The sequence below is a fragment of the Sarcophilus harrisii genome, chromosome 3 (genome assembly GCF_902635505.1).
Source record: "Sarcophilus harrisii chromosome 3, mSarHar1.11, whole genome shotgun sequence".
In the NCBI taxonomy this organism is placed as follows: Eukaryota; Metazoa; Chordata; class Mammalia; order Dasyuromorphia; family Dasyuridae; genus Sarcophilus; species Sarcophilus harrisii.
In genome coordinates, this window is record NC_045428.1 from 74,809,325 (window position 1) to 74,826,867 (window position 17,543).

The following is a 17,543-nucleotide window of genomic DNA, read 5'->3' on the forward strand; positions in this document are numbered from 1 at the left end:
CATATAGACAAACTTATTTATATGCTTTTCTTTCCAGGAAGGTACCATTCCGTTGCAGGCATGTATTTCCTAACCGCCTTGAACGAGAAGCTATTATATTATCATTTTATGCTGGGATTCTGATGGTAAGGAAGGAAATGAAATTTTATGAAATGTTTATCCCTGTTGTTTGTTGAATATTTCTAATTTACACACACACACACACACACACACACACACACGATACTTTTAAAAGCAAAGTTGAAGAATTTGGTATAATGTAAAAAGCATTGTATTGGGGAGATTTTATGACCCGGATTCAAATTCAGACACTCCTATAGCTAAATAATGTCTTGAAAATCAACCTTTCTGATCCCAGTTTTATTATCCACAATTGGAGAGGAAAGGAACTCGATGGTTAGGAATTGGATTAGATTATCTCCAAGATCCTTTACTAATTTAATCTCATGATTCAGTGATTCTAAGTTCTGTTTTCCTATTATTTAAGAAACCTGTTTAAGTATTATTAATAGGGAACTTTAGCAACATTTATTTGAAAGGTAAAGTGTAAAAAACATCATAGCTGAAGTATCATTGTGAGATAACTCTTAAACCTAATGATTAAGAAACATAAAGGACTCTTGATATTAATTAGGGACATGATATCTGTTTGAGATGCAGACAAACTTGACATAGAATTTATTTAACAGAACAGTCTCCCAGTTGAAGAAATCTTTGAAATTTATGATAATCGCTCCTCTGTAAAGAACTGGCCTGGTGCTAAAAAGGTAAGTCATTAACAAATTGCCTATGCATCTTTTTTTAAAAAAACATTTTTATTCTGAACTTAATAGACTCCAGATAAAATGCGCTTTTCCTTATATATAGTAGAATAGATAAAGAAAATTGCATACAAAACAAAAATCACTATATGTGCATCTTGGTTTTCTTTGTCAGAAAGTGATAAATTTAGCATATAATTTTCAAAGCTGTGACTATTTTTGTTCTCTTCTGTGCATTAAAAAGAAAATGCTGCAATAGCCTCTTTTCTTTCTTTTTTTTATAACTCTGTGCCTTTTACTTTTGCCCCACTCTTCACTATTTTGCCTTTATTTTCAACAAATAAAATTGCACTCCAAGACAAAGATATAAATTAGTAACATTTGGTCAAAGCATATTTTAAAAAAATCAAAAACATTATTGGATCAATAAAATTTTCTTAAATGAAATTTGTGAAATTTCCTTGACACTCCCTTGCATATAATATATGGAGTTCCTGTACAGTGCAAAGAATATTAGATACATATCTGAGAGACCCAGATTCAATTCTCTAATTTGCTGTATAACTGAACAAATCAATTAACTTTTCTCTTAGGATTATTGTGAAAAAAATTTTTGACATCACAGATATGAATGCTTTGATAAATTAAATGCTGCATACTTTCCAGCTCTATACTTGGATTTATTTGAAAATATTTTTTTATTAACATATATGAACATGTTGCTTCCCCTATCTGATGGAGTCTAAGTTTCTTGAATGCAAGGATTGTTTCATTATTGCCTTTGCATGCTTACTGTCTATCACAGTGCCTAATATACAGTAGGTATTTAATAAATGCTTATTAATTGAGTGATGAATTATGGCAAATTGAGACAGTTATTCAAATAACTGTTAAACTGCTCATTTCTCTTGAACTATCCAAACAATTGAGCAGTGTGTTTGTGTTTTTTTTTTCTTTTGAGCTATTGGATAATTGTCTTAATTCTTTATTTACAACCCTGTGAATATAGAATCATCTTATCTCTACCTTTCACCATGATGTGAAATTTAGACCATCCCATGAGATACTGGGATTCCATTTTAGTGTCTCTAGTATTCTAAATGAGAGCCTGACGAAGATGTGTAAGGAAGTAGAGATAGTCTTCGGTTAATAGTGAACAAGAGAGATTCAGGAGGGATGATGGTTCAAAAGAAGTCTCATGGTGAAAGGGGATTCCTAAAGACTAAGAAAAAAGAAAATTCCAATAGCTGAAGCTGAGGAAGATATGCATTTCAATCATGAAAGATGGGACCCACAATACAGCCATCTTGGTAGCAGTCATAGCATGATAGTTGTAGAGATAAAAGAGACTTTAGAGTTCTCTTAGTGAAATCTCATTTTTTAAGAGAAGAAAAGCTTAAATCCTAATGAGAAGTCAAATAACTTTTCCAGGTTCTCACAGAAACAAGAGTTGAAGCAAGGTTCTTTCTTTGTTCTTTGACTCCAGTCCCGATATTCTCTCCATTGAACTAGACCATTCTCTCTATTGGACTGCTGTTTATTCATTCAGTTGTATCCAACTCTTCCTCCCTCCAGAGACCGCAGCACACCAGATTCTTCTATTCTCCATTATCTCTACTACCTTCTACTCTCTCAAAGACTGTCCATGCTCATTTTTGCTGCTTCCATGTTGCTATATATATCCATTTCATCCTCTACATTGTCTTCTCCTTTTGCCTTCAATCTTTCCCTACTAATGTAGGGAAATGTAGGAAATGTAGGTTGTTTCCAAAGAGCCCTATCTTCTCATTATGCAGACAAAATATTTAAACTTCAGCTTCAGTTTTTTTCTTTCCAATGAGTAGACTGAATTAAATTCTTTTAAGTAATGACTTATTTAATCTCCTTGCTGTTCAAGAGACTCTCAAAAGTCTTTCTCCAGCACCACAGTTCTCTATCTGTTCTCCTTCACCCTCATTACACAATTGGTCTATATAATTTCCCACTAATACTAATTTTTGAGGATGGCTTTTATATAGGGTTATGCTGGTAAATATTTAACAACAGGCTCTCTGGAAGGGGGAAATATACCCATGATACACTTTAAAGTTTATTTTGCATTGTTCACATTTCTATAATAACTTCTTAAGTCTGAGCAATCAATAAAACAATAAATCAAAGAGCTGATAGATGGAGCAGTGGTCAAAGTACTGGCCCTGAAGTCAGGAGGACTTGACTTCAAATCTATCCTCAGTTACTTAATACTTTCTAGCTGTGTGATCCTAGGCAAGTCACTTAACCCTAATTGCCTTCCCAAAACAAATAAATAAAAACAATTCAAGCTTGATGTATAGCATTTGTTTGCTTTGTGGTTTAATTTCAGTTTTGGTATGATGAGGTTCTACAATGGTGGAGGCCACCAGTTTGTCTAAAGAGGGGCAACCAGCCCATATCAAAAATAAATTAAAGTTCCAATACTGATCACAGTGGGATTAGGCCCATGAGTAATCCTTGTACTTCAGTGTGGGCAGACTAGAAGATATATTCCTTTTAAAAAAAAATTTTAAATCAATTACACAAGTACAGAGTATGGGAGAATTGGCTTAATAGCATTTGTATGAACAAGACTTAGAGATGTAGTTGGAAGCCAACTACATTAGAAGCCAACAGTGTGATCCAACTACTCAAAAAAAAAATTAATGCAATTTTATGTTGCATTAATCCCCAAGTAGTTCCCAGACTAAAACTAGAATTTTGCAATCAGTTTGAGATAACTATCCTTTTTTAATTTTTATTTTCCCCAGTTACATGTAAAAACAATATTTTTTGGTTATATATGTACATTCTTTTTTTTAAACATATTTTCTTATAGATCAGGCTGGGAGAGAAAAATCAGAACAAAAGGGAAAAACCACAAGAGAAAAAAAATAGAAGAAAAAGGGGAAAAAATGAATACAGCATTGATGAGTTACATTCAGTCTCCATAATTCTCTCAGTGATTATGAATGGTGTTTCCCTTCTAAAGTTTATTGGGATTACCTTATATATTGAAGAACCAAGTCTGTCACAGTTGATCATCACATAATCTTGCTGTTGCTCTCTACTATGTTTTCCTGGTTCTGCTTGTTTCACTCAGCATCAGTTCATGTAAAAAAAAAAAAAACTTTCTAAAATTAGCCAGTCCATCATTTTTTATAGAACAATAATATTCTATAACTCTCGTTTACTATATAACTTATTCAGTAATTTCACAATTGATGGGCAAAAATCTTTCCTTCCTTCCTTCCTTCCTTCCTTCCTTCCTTCCTTCCTTCCTTCCTTCCTTCCTTCCTTCCTTCTTTCCTTCCTTCCTTCCTTTTTCCCTCCCTCCCTCCCTTCCTTCCTTTTTTGGCAAGGTATTTGGGGTTAAATAACTTGCTTAGGGTCTCACAGCTAGTACATGTTAAATGTCTAAGGTCAGATTTGAATTCAGGTCCTCCTAATTTCAGGACAGGTGCTCTATTTACTGTGCCATCTAGCTGCTCTGACATACCTATTTTATTAGGTATCAAAGAAGCAGGTATCCTGAACACTGTAATGAGGATGGTGATAAGTCTGAAAACTCTGAAACTGAGATGTTTAGGCTGGAATGAAGAAGAACAAGACCAGAGATGAAAGATATCTTCAATCATTTGAAGGCCTGTGTGGATAAATGGAATAGATTTACTTTATATAGCTCTAGAAGAAAGAATTAAGATGAATAAATGTAAGTTAATTGAGCATATTTCTCCTTGATATCTGTGATTCAGAAAAAAGTTTCCTCAATTTGGAGGTGTAATGGGCCAGAACTCTGGAGAAATGTACTTGAAACAAGGATTTTTACAACAAGGTGTGTTAACTCAGTGGAATTGATAATATATAATGGTTATCTAGTTAAGCTGGTGATTAATAGTTCTCTACTTCAGTATGATTGATTCAATTTTACGATAAATAATGGTTACGTAGTGGTATAATGATTGGCTTATATTCACGATGATGAATTGATTTAATTGTAATAGAATATATAAACTGGGGACAAACTCAGCCACAGAAAAGAAGACTTGACCAGCCTTATGGTGGCTCTCCTGCCTTCATCACTTCTCCACTAAGACCAAGGACTTGGGTTGGTCCTGAGATCCTCCAAAGAGCTAGTCTAGACATTATATTTTAATCCACCCTGGTGTGGGAGCTCTAGGAAGCAATGGTATGTTTTGTCACCCCAACTTGGGGGCTCTAGAAAGCAGGACATTACATTTGAATGTGCAGACTGCTGAACTGGCTGACTGACTGAAACTGCTGATTTAGAATGGGAGACTAAAGGAGACAATACTTTGGACTTTATCCCTCTCTATTCTTGGAGTGATTATTCTGCTGAAACCAAGGCTCCTCCCGAGATCTCCAGAAAGTTAACCAGAACATTACATGGAGGGAATCTGAATTCTGGCTCTTGTAACTTAGTAGCCATGTAACATTGGACTAGTGACAATTTTTCTAAGCCTCGGTTGATTATTATGTAAAATAATTAAGCAAAGGGATTAGACTTAAATGATCTCTGAGATCCTTTAGGGTTGTAAAGCTATCTATGATTCTATGACCTTATGAGAGATACACTTCCTTGAAAACTAGTCAGCACCTTCCCAGTGGAAATATTTAAATAGCTTTTGAAAAATCAGCTATCAAGAGTGTTGTAGAACAAATTTCTGCAGTGGATGAAAAGATAAACATTAGTTAATGATAATTCCCCCCATGAATTGTAAACACCTTGAGGGGCTATTTTTTGCCTTTTTGACATCCCCAGGACTTGGCATAGTACCTGACACAAAATAGGTTCTTTTTTATTGATTGATTAACTAGACCCCAGCATCTCAGAAACTAGATCAGTTCTTTTTTATAGCAGTTATTCATTAGATTAAGCACTGACTAGGTGTCATACCTTTTATGGAAAATGAAAAACTATATGAAAAATTTTTTTTAATTTCATTTGAAATTTCTCATTTATTAAAGATTTAGATGACCATTGACTTAAAGGATTTATTAGAGGTTTATTATAATACTTTTACATATAGGAAATATTTTTATTTTTTAAAAAGACAATTCCACTGTGTTTTTGCTTTGATTTTATTTAATAAAATAGTTTATATAACTCTTCAAAGTTTATGTAGTACTTTACAAATATAATCTCATCCTGTCTTCACAACAACCCTGTGATGTTGGTGCCATTTTTCATTTCCCATTTTATAGATGAGGAAATTGAGGCAGGTAGAAATGAAGTGATCTACCAACAGTCATAAAGCTAGTATCTGAGGCCGGATTTAATCTCAGATCTTTTTGTGACTCTGGATTTAGCCTTTTATCATTAGCTACTTGTATGAATAACTATGACTCTTTTTTTTAAAAATAGTCACCCAGCCAACTGCTAAAGGGCAATGACTGAAAATGAGATTTTAAATCTAGAAGGGAACTTAGAGCTCATTTAGTCCATTCTGCTAACTTACAGATAATGAAACTGAGTGCCAGAGAAATTAATTAAGTGATATACAGATAATAAGTGGCAGAGTCAAAGTAACCTGAGTATGTGTCTAGGAAACCCCTCTTTGCCTATGATATACCAGGTATGTACCAGGTAAGGCAGCTTGTGAAGAATGTGCTATAAATCTTGAAATGCTAGAGAATGTAAAGTTTTAATTATTTTTTTAGAACAGTGTTTCCCAACCACTGAAATCCAGTGAAGATCAATGGCAAACTACCAATATTCTCACTACTTAGATTTCTGGGAACTTAAAACATAACCTAGCAAAGGGCAGAGAGCTCCAATATGGAAAATTTGCAAATTTTGTTGATTGGCATTATAGTTTAGGTGGCAAAACATTGTACCCCATTGTACTCTACCTCTCACTGAACTTTAATTATACTCTTCTAAATAATTCACAATTAGTATTTGGAATGTAATATAGTTAGCATTTGCATAGTAATTTAAGGTTTGCAAAGTACTTTATAAATATCTTATTTGATCAATACTGGTAAAAAGTACAGGATAACCTTTATGGCCCCTATTGTTAACCTTTACTGCCATCTAGTGTAACTATAGCATTAATACAATTCAGTATCAGTAATGTTTTGAGACTGAATTGGATTTTCTGTCTCAATTTTTACTGGTTACTCATCCACAGAATTAAAAAAGAAAAATTTGAGCAACTGATAACTTCAAATAAACAATAAAAATAAATGCAATAGATATCTTTTAGGTTTATTTGAAAAAAGAAAGTGAAGGTAAAGCTAAACTGTTCATTCACTTTAAAATTTAAGAACTATGGGAAATATATCCATATTTAAGCTTTAATTAAGCTAATATTGTTATTTAAGGTAGAGAGAATGAAACTGATAGTTCAGGGGAATAAAACAGAAATAAAAAGGGAAATAAAAAATAAAAAGATAACTAAAAGATGGGGTGAGATGGAGAATACTAGGTAAAGAAGGGGAAAAAATTAGAATGAATCTAGAATGCCAAATTCTTCTACCAGACCTTTCTCTCTGCAGCCTTCACCCCTACCTTGATCCTGTTTAAAATCCTTTCTATTGTCCCACATTCAAAATCTTTGTATCAATTCAGAAGAAAAGGGAATCCCTATGTAACTAGAATAAAAAATAAAAATGGGACAACACCATTGAATGTTAGGACATCCGACATGATATGCTGTCAAGACTAGGAAAAAAATGAGAACTGGAAAAAAAGAAAAAGACTATTTCTTAGAGAAGTTTCCTCAGGCAAAATAGTTCCAAGAGAGAGGCTGACAGATTAAACTGTTGGCAAGTGTTAAAATGTGGCAGCCAACGTAACATAGACTACAAACATATTAACAAAACAATAAGAGAAAGAAGGAAGATTATGAGCAATGTCACTGCATAAAAAAAGTAAAAAGCAATGGAAAAGAAAACAAATTTTCAAGGGACATGACATCAGATCTAAATTTGTCAGTTGATTCTAAGAACATATGAAGAGGAAACCAAAAGGAAGTAACAAAGTAACAAAGATGAAATGGAACAGACCTGCCAATCTTTTTACATCAGTGATGAGAATAGAACTGTCGTATTTAGACTTTAAACTTCATTTGTATATTCTGGGAGGGTGTATCAGTGACTCAATGTAAAAGGCAGCAAGATTTGACAGAATATATACAGAAAAAAATTAATATTGGAGACAACTTAATTTTTAAGGTACCCAGGAATTTGTTGTTAAGATTTTTTAAAAGTATGAATATATAAACTGTGATAGTTGCTTTTTTTTTGGGGGGGGGGCAGAAGGAGGTGAGCTAAACCTCTGATTTCATCAACATTGGAATCTTCTAATGTATAAACTTTCTCCATTGATAAAGACCAGAAATTTATCAGTATCTTAGGCCAAAGGAATTGGATGGATCACTGAGATGATTTTCAGTCAAACAAGAAGTATTTATTTGGGTTCACCCTGGTTTTCTGAAAATTAGGCTTAATGGTTCAGAGATTAATATCAAGCTAGTGGACTCAGTTTGCTCTCAGTACCACGGACAGCAAAAATTCCAGTTTAGTTATACAAAAGAACAGAAACAAAATTGAAAGCCTTACCAATTTTTATCTTGTCTTATGCTGCTAATTGTCAATAACCAAGTTTTATATTTGTGAATATCTTGTTTATAATTTAAATTTCCTATAGGTAGAATGAAAATTTTTTTCTTTATATCCCACAAATAACTTAGCATAATGCTTTGCACATAGTAGGTACTCAGTAAAAATTGAATTGCATTACATTTTAGTTTTAGGTATTAGCCAATCATTGCTTAAATTTGAATAACAAGATATGGGAAATTAAAATATGAAAAGACTTATAGTTTTAAGATCAAACATGTTTATTAAAGGACAGGCAGAAGCAATTGGAAACCAATTGCTTTATAATCTGGTCCCATTGAGTCCAAACATTTCACATTGTTGGCCTTGAGTCTCTGTTTTATATACTCTGAGGAGGCCTGCAATTTCTGCTGTCACCAAGCATAGAATAATTAACATAATTAATCATCAGCTGCAATAATTGGGAATTTAATAATTAACCATTAATTTCAATTAAAATTAAATCATATAAGTAATTATGTATTAACGATTGTTAAAATATATAAAATAGACTTCTATATAGGTATACATATTACACATATACATGCACATACATATACACATACATACATATATACACAAATGTGTTTGTGTGTGTATGTGTGTATATATATATATATAGATATATATAAATATATATATCTATATATATATATATGTATAGGAAGGAAATGGGGAGAAAACTGGAGAGAGAGCAGAGGAAAATATAATTCATGAAGTCAAAATCTAAGTTCAAATCCTAATTCTGCAACTCTTTACCTGTATGACCTTGAACAAATTGACTACCAAATCTCTCTGAGCATTAATTTTCTCATCTGCAAAATGGGGGGGGGGGGAAGCAAGATATGGACTAGAAGACTTCCTAAATTACTTTAGCTCAGAATCTACAATCTTGTGATACGAGGCTGTGGAAACCATCATTTGTAATAGGATAGGATATGGAAGAAATAACAAAATGTCATCCATCATTACAAATGAAAGTTAACTGATCAATTCTTGCCCAGATATGGGGGCAAATAAGTCTGCCTATGGATTAAAATTCATGACAACTTCTAATTCTTCCCAAGAAAGTCTCTGACCTTTAAGGCTTATTATGTAGACTTCTGCACAAGGCATTATAAGATGAATTACTATATACATAGGAGGTATAAGATTAGTTGTTTGCCTATGTTGCCAAGAACAGAGCTGAGCAAGCACTTGATTAGGAATTTAAATTAATGTTTTTCTCCCTATTGTCCTTGGATGGTTCAGTAGAAAGAAATCTAGATTTGGAGTGAGAGGATCCATGCTGTGAATATAGAGACTGAACATTGAGAAAGCAGAAAAATTGTCTGTCAAAAATATACTTTAACTTTTTCAGCTATTAATCATTTTCATTTTGGTAATTAACCTCCTTCTCACTGGTAGGATGAGGCAAGATCCTGCTAAAACTATCATAGGCTAAAGTGGAATAAAGCATATATAAAGAGGTGATATAAATGATAATGAAAAATTATAAAGCAATTTTTAAAAATGCAGCTTTCTACAAAAGTTTTGTCCTTATGTTTGTTTGTGACAAAGATGCAGCCCTGAGTTGTCTAAGATTATAACAACAAAATGCAAGTGCTGGAAAAGCTTTCCACACTGGAAAGGCTTTGAGTAAAGACTTTGACAGACTATGTATTTGACCTCTAGCCTACATTCATCTAGAGGCTCAGCCCTTAAAGGATGGCTCCCAGATAATTAGTTTTGGTCCTAGCAATTTAGCAGAAGACAGTCTTCAAATGAGGGGAATACCAAACGGCAGTGAAATCACAGACTTAGGAATTCAATCTGAAAACATTTATCCAGTTTGGTGCAGAGTGCTCTAAATAAAATGCAATACTTATATAAGATATTATTACTCCCCAGTATAAGTTCAATACTACTTATATTGAACAATATAAAATATTGTTCAATCCCCAGATTGAAATTACAGCCTAAAAGGGGATGCTGCACATAAATAAATGTAATTCCAAATGATACACAAGGCTGTTAGAGAGGTGAATAGTTCCTAGAAAGATCTGTTTGGGACAAAAAGACCTACCCAAAGTGACTACTACAAAGATCACTCATAGAAAGCAGAATTATTTATTAGAATCTCGAGAAGTGGAACCCATCCTGGTCTGTGAGCCAAATTCATAACGGGAGAGAGCCACTCCCTTGAAAATGTTCACAGCTTTTATACATTTTAGACAAAGAGCTTCCAAAATCCCACCCTCTATATGTTGTGACTGGTCACATAAACCTTTATTCCCCTATATGGTCAGTGGAATGCAGTAGACAAAGTGATATACGGCTTCTTCGGTGTAATCTCCTCTTTGGACAATGGAATGCAGAACAGGCTTTATCTGACTGGGGCCTATAGACCTGATCTACATTAAGTAACAGTTCCTGATCAATATGTGCTTAATCTATAAGTTCTTGACCTTTCCACACAGATTTAATCACTTAGGGATCAGGGAAGATGCCCTTTGAGTTTGAGCTCTAAAATTGGACAGAAATTCCAATTTTAAGTGTGGACAGAGAAGAGGTCTTTATAGTCATGAAGAAAAAAAACCATAAGCAAAAAACTGATGTGGAAAAAACGCAAGCTGCATTTGGGGGTAGAATAAATAGTTCAGTGTCAGAATGTGGAGTCTCTTGAATATGAACTATATTTGTTAGACAATGGGGAGTTATTGAAGGAAGTTGAAAGGAAATGTAACATTATTAGTCTTATGGATAAGTCTGTAAATTGGGAAACTCTCCTGGAGGTTGAAAGGTAACACCCAGAAGAACTGGAAATAAATGAATCAGATCAACTTTAGAGGCAATAAAGCAGGTATGGGAGCCTTTTTTCTTCCAAGGGCCATTTGGATATTTATAACATTATTCTAAGACCATAGCAAACTATCAACTTATAGAACCCAAACAGTGGGAAGTTATTATACCTAGCTTTCAGCTTATCATTGCCTGTGGTTGCCTTGGCAGATGATTTCATGAGCTTTACATGCTCCATGTTCCCCACCCCTGTAATAAGGGAATTTTCCCTAAGTAGCAATGGGTTGGAAAGAATATGGCAACTCTTCCTGAGGATGCAAGTCAGGAAGTTCCAGGATAGAAATCCAATGGAGAAGTTGTAAGGAATATGGCATGCTCACTGAAAAAACAAGCTTTTGTTAGGAAGGATTGACCATTCAAAGATGCAGATAGGGGAGTCTATTAAGCATAAAGAAGAGATTCTAGTAGCCTTAAAAAGTGGGGGAGGGGGAGAGACAACCATATTAAAATAGACTTGAGGAGGAATACAATTTATCTGAATAGGAATGAAGTTTAAGTTGAAATATAAAATGTAGTATATAAAATGGAACATTAGTTATATCTAATAACTAAGAGAGTGATTGAAATACAAACAAAAATTGTTTCATTCTTTGTGATTGTATCCCTAGTGTCTGGCACATGGTGAACTCTTTTTTGTTGTTGTTGTTGAGGCAATTGGGATTAAGTGACTTGCCCAGAATCACACAGCTAGGAAGTGTCTGAGGTCAAATTTGAACTCAGGTCCTCCTGACTTCAGGGCTGGTGCTCTCTATCCACTGTACCAGCTAGCTGCCCCACATGGTGGACTCTTAATAAAAATACTAGTTAGTTGATTGATTAAATAAGTCAAAGCAAATGAGCAACTTCTCTTCAAGACACAAATACATGCATCATTTTAAAGTTGTACTGTTTTTCTTCCAGGTTCCTAGAGCTCAAAATATTCATCTTTCATCACATCCTTTTGCCATGCTAACAGCTTCCAAGGCAGTAGAATATGCTCAGAAACAAAGTAAGCTTATTTATTTTCAACTCACTCTCAATTTAAAAATCAATTTTATTGATTTTCTAACATTTTATTTGATGTTTATTTGATTTTATTGATATTCATTAAACATTTATTAAGTACCTATAATGAGTCAGGCACTCTCCTAAGTGCTAGAGATACAATTGATAAAAAGATGGTCTCTGCTCTGAGGGAGCTTTCAATTTAATACAGGGATACAACACACAAAAGGAGTTGGAAAAACAATGGATAAATGGGGAAATAGGAGGTATTTAGTGCAGGGGCATTTTGTCCTCTGAAGTTAAAAACAGGGAGAACAGTAGATACAGAGTACAGTGAACTGAAAAGCCCAGTTTCTACTCTTTATAAAAAATAGTGAGAAAAGTTTGATAGTTCACCCTCCAGTTCTTCAGACAGAGAAGAGAGGAGGCCAAAGGAGTTAATCAAGGTTTAGTTGGGCATGGTGATAAGATTAGTAGCCATGAGTATAACCTATCAGGGGCATCTTTCGTGGAGTTGCAGCCAGGAAGGGATTTATTGACCACCTTTTGTTTTTATACCATCTAAATTTCATAATATTTCTCCCTTCTAAAAATTCATTCATTTAGAATAAAAAAAAGAATTAAAGGAAAGTAACATATTTTTAAAAATCTGATATTACAGGAAGAAATGCCTTCTCATATCTCAATGCCCAAGCATTGACATTTCATATAATTTAGTTTTAACTATTTTGTCCTTTCCATCTACATTGTTATATTAATTATGCATATTTCCTAATTTTGTATTAGTTCATATAGGTTTTCTCATTTTTCTCTGAATTCATTACGTTTGTCATTTCTTACACAGTAATTACACAGTAATATACCATTATATTCATGTATTCCAATAGGATTAGAATTCCCTAATCAATGGACATCATTCTTTGCTACCACAAAAAGTATTGGTATAAATATTTTGATAAATATGGGGATATTCTTTTTATCATTTAGGTCCTTATTTTGCTTTACTTAAAAAGAAAAATAGGGTAATAATAGTTTTATTAATTAGAGTAAAAGTTTGTAGGCAATTAGGTTTTCATTAACTAGCCCTAGTTGATTTATGGGTGTCATATTCACAAATATTACCTGTCTCTCCCATTACCTATACCAGAGAAAAATTATTTATCAGAGCTACTGAAAATGGAAATAAGACAATCTTGATGAGTGAGGTAGCCCCTTTCTGATAGTGTTAGGTACTATATAGGCCTTTCAAAAGAGCTCTGAACTCATGCCTCCTCGTGCCATGGAAATGAGGCTGGATTATCTAAGCCTACACCAGAAGAGACAACTGAAAGATGCTACTAAATTAGAAAGATTTTGAGCCTAATAACATAGGACCAGCTTAGGTTTTAAGGACTGGCAACCAAGTAATGAGTACATCATTCATGGAACTGTTTCCTTAGATGTGGAAATATTTCTTTGTCAATGGAGGCAACACCCCCATCAATATAGTCACAAGTTTTTGATGTATTAATGTACAATGTACAGATTTAGAAGTATTAATTATGTCATTATGTGTGTCCCTAGGTATCAAGTTACAAAGGCGAATAGCCCATAGATATGCTATCAATAGCTCAATAACAACAAAGGCAATGGAGCCAAAATCAGCAAAAAACTCAGAAAAACAGCCAAAAATAAAAGTAAGTCTAGAAACCCAAAATGGAAGCTATTAAACTATTATTATTTATTGGAAACTGTTATTAAGCTGTTGCTAAATGGTTGAAGAAAAGCAGACTTATTCCCATAGTTTTTAAGTATTTCTAAGAGTCAGTGTGGAACAGAAAAGAGATAAATTCATGACCTTAAAATCAGAAAGATTTAGATTCAATTTCTTTGATACTCACTATCAGATGTATTACTGTGGACAGGTCTCAATATTGCAGTGTCTTGGGCATCTTTCTTTTTTTAAAACAATAGCTTTTATTTTCAAAATATATGCAAAAATAGTTTTTAATATGTATTCTTACAAAAGCTAGTGTTAGATTAAATTTCTCTTCTGGAAGAAAAAAAAAAAAAACAAAAGCTAGTGTTCCAAATTTTTCTTCCTCCTTTCCCCCTCCCCCCTCACTCTCCTAGATGGCAAGTAATCCAATATAGGTTAAACATGTATAATTCTTCTATACATATTTCCACATTTATCATGCTACATGAGGAAAGATCAGAAAGGAAAAAAATGAGAAAAAAGCAAGCAAACAACAACAAAAAAGATGAAAATACTGTGCTGTGATCCATATTCACTCCCCATACTCCTCTCAATGCAAATGGCTCTCTCCATCACAAGTCTATTGGAATTGGCTGGAATCATCTCCTTGTTGAAAAGAGTTGGGCATCTTTCTCAGACCATACATTGAAAAGAAGGTTCATGGTTCCAATGAACTGATAAAGAAAGCTATCTACACTCAGAGAGAGAACAGTGGGAACTGAATGTGGACCACAACTTAGTATTTTCACTCTTTTTGTTGTTATTTGCTTGGATTTTGTTTTCTTTCTCTTTTTTTTTTCTTTTTAATCTGATTTGTCTTGTGCAGAATGATATTTGTGGAAATATAGAAAGAGGAATTACATATGCTTAACATATATTGGATCACTTACTGACTTGGGGAGGGGTGGGGAAAAAAAGAGGTAAAATTAGAACATAGGGTTTTATAGAGATGTGTATTGAAAATTATCCATGTCTATATTTTGAAAATAAAAAGCTGTAATTTTTTAAAAAAAGAATAGAAAAGAAGATGCATAAGTATCTGCATCATAGAAGGAGTTTCCCTATTTGAGAGTTCCCTATACCAATGAAATCATATCAGGTCCCTATATCTCCCCATTACATTTCTGTATTTCGTCTTTTTGAAGGTATTTTTCCACAACTGCATTACCTTACTCCCACATACAGGTCTCTAGAAATGGCTTGACCTAAATTTGTTAGCAATAACTTGTAATATTGGGGGCAACTATGTGGCACAGGGGATAGAGTACCAGCCCTGAAGTCAAGAGGACTTGAGTTCAAATCTGGCCTCAGACACTTAACACTTACTACCTGTTTGACTCTGGACAAGTCACTTAACTCCAATTGCCTCAGCAATAATAATAATAATAATAATAATAATTAATAATAATAATAATTTGTAATATTTGTCTAGTACTTATAAATTGATCTTACTGGTTAGACATCCAGCCTTGGAGTAGGAAAAGTTCAAATTTTGCCTCTGATCTCTACTGACTGAGGCACTGGGCAAATCACACAAACATCTCAGTACCGACAACTCTCTAAGAAAGTAAGTTGACAAGAAGGTGTTGATCTGCAATGGCAAAGAGAGTTTTTTATGTCAGTTTCTAGTTTTTATCCTTTAAGGTTTGCAAAGTTCTTTATATATTTATTATATCACTGGAAATGCACAATAACCCTATGAAGTAGTTGCTATTATCCCTATTTTACAGATGAGAAAACTGAGATCAAAAGAAGTTAAGTGACTTGTAAAGTGGTCCAGTCAGCCTATATCAGATGCATGATTTGAACTCTAATATACCTGACTCCAAGTCTTATTTTCTATTCACTTCCCCACCTCTGCCAATTTGTTGAATTGAACTGAAAGGTAGTCATAAGAAATGGCACCCTCAATATCCCTTCTAGACAAAGAATCCAAGTTGGGGCGATTCTATGTTTTTTCTACATTTGATGCCCTTCCATCTTCTGTTTGATGTCTTATGTTCATATAACCTAGAGGCAAATTTAAAACAATCATCTTGACCACTCAAATTGGTGCTTTTTTACTAGACAAGCTTCCTTATGTTCTGCAGGTCTCTAAGGAAGTTGAAACTTGGAATCAAGGCAATGAGAGAATTGACAACCCAAGACACAATCAAAAAGCACCATATGAGAAGACAAAACCTTGTGCTCACCTCTTCCCATAAATACCAGCTCCAAGTAACACTGACCCTGTCCCTTTGCTGTACTCTTGTATTTTCTGCTGTTTTGTTGGTTTTTAGAAAAGTGTTCTTCTTCTGACTCAGGTTATTCAAATAGGTGTGAATCTGGTCCTGATGAGTGTTTTCCCAAGAACTGTTAGCAAGACATAGACCTAGTTTGCTCTATGCAGATATTCTGGGGCTAGGAAGTACATTTGAATAGCTTTCCTTCTAATTACTTGCTGGTTTTACTTCTGTCCCTTTGCTTTGTGTTTCAGTACATTTCAATTCCTTGGCACATTCTTCAAATGCTAACCTCTGAATGTTAAGATACTTAATTTTCCTAAGTAAAATTTACAACTTCAAAAGGAAGAGAACAAACCCTTTATTGCTTTTAGTGTGTTTTAATGTAGATATATTTACTTAATGAGTGTTTATAATAAAGTACATATCCAACATATTTGAGTGTTGGGTTTTTTCAAGAACATTTTATAAGGGAAAAGTTCTAGTATTAAGAAAAGAACAATTTTAGGTTTGTTCAGAAAGCAAATGAGAACAGATATGTAGCTGGTATACCAAACTAGCCAAATGGCCAAAGAATCAACTTGCAAAGATGTATCCTTGGGATCTGTGCTTACCCCTATGCTGATTATCATTTTTTTGTCAGTGACTTGGAATGAGACATGGATGTCATGAAGCAAAACTGAGAAAGATGACTCATGAACTGATAATAGAATCAAAGATAAAAATGTCTTATTTTCAAAGGATATCTCATTTTGTTATTTTTAAGCTAAGCAATGGAGAAGTCGGTTATCTAAATTCTATGCTTCTCAGTTTTGCCTAGGACTCATACATCATGTCATATCTATAGAGTGAATTCTGGTTTAATTGATGAAGGGAGTCCTTCCATCAAGTAGTTCCCCAGTATTAAAATAACTTTTTACCCCTACAAATTTAATTATATTCTTTAAAGAGGCTTTTCTAAAAGATTTAAATTTTTTATTTTTAAATTTATTTAAATTTATTTTTGTTTACTTTTTTGTTTTTATTTTAAAAGATTTTAAATTCTATAAAAAATATGTCATTTTTTATGGATCTTCATTTGCAATTGATAAATAGCATTCTTTATTGCCATCTACAAAGCTATGCCTAAAGAATTAAACTGGAGATGAATCCAGGTCACCAGCTGTTAGTCTTGAATGACCACCAGTTTCTTGCTACTTGAAAAACTTCAGTAGCATATTAAAAATATTAAAAATAAAAATAATCATTCTCTCCCATAGTTTTCTTATAGTATTTTGCCTGAAACTCTTCATTATTCTTATCCTATTCTGCCTATAATTATTCATTCATAATTATTTTGAACATATGTGGTAGAAGCTA

At 33.5% G+C, this 17,543-nt stretch overlaps 1 protein-coding gene across 13 annotated transcripts in view; it reads left to right on the plus strand.

The window, feature by feature from the left end:
• Window positions 1–17,543, plus strand: part of LOC100916112 (gamma-crystallin D) — a 40,156-nt gene that overhangs the window by 15,191 nt on the left and 7,422 nt on the right. For 2 of the 13 annotated variants that reach the window (XM_031958182.1, XM_031958183.1), the window contains exons 6-10: window positions 38–125; window positions 690–767; window positions 12,141–12,228; window positions 13,788–13,900; window positions 16,053–16,179. In XM_031958182.1, the coding sequence (XP_031814042.1) occupies window positions 38–125; window positions 690–767; window positions 12,141–12,228; window positions 13,788–13,900; window positions 16,053–16,166 (481 nt within the window). In that variant the 3' untranslated portion in view covers window positions 16,167–16,179. Of the gene's footprint in view, window positions 1–37; window positions 126–688; window positions 768–4,284; window positions 4,486–12,140; window positions 12,229–13,787; window positions 13,901–16,052; window positions 17,133–17,543 lie in introns of those variants that run through there. The other 11 variants (XM_031958185.1, XM_031958186.1, XM_031958184.1 and 8 more) reach the window with 10 other exon arrangements.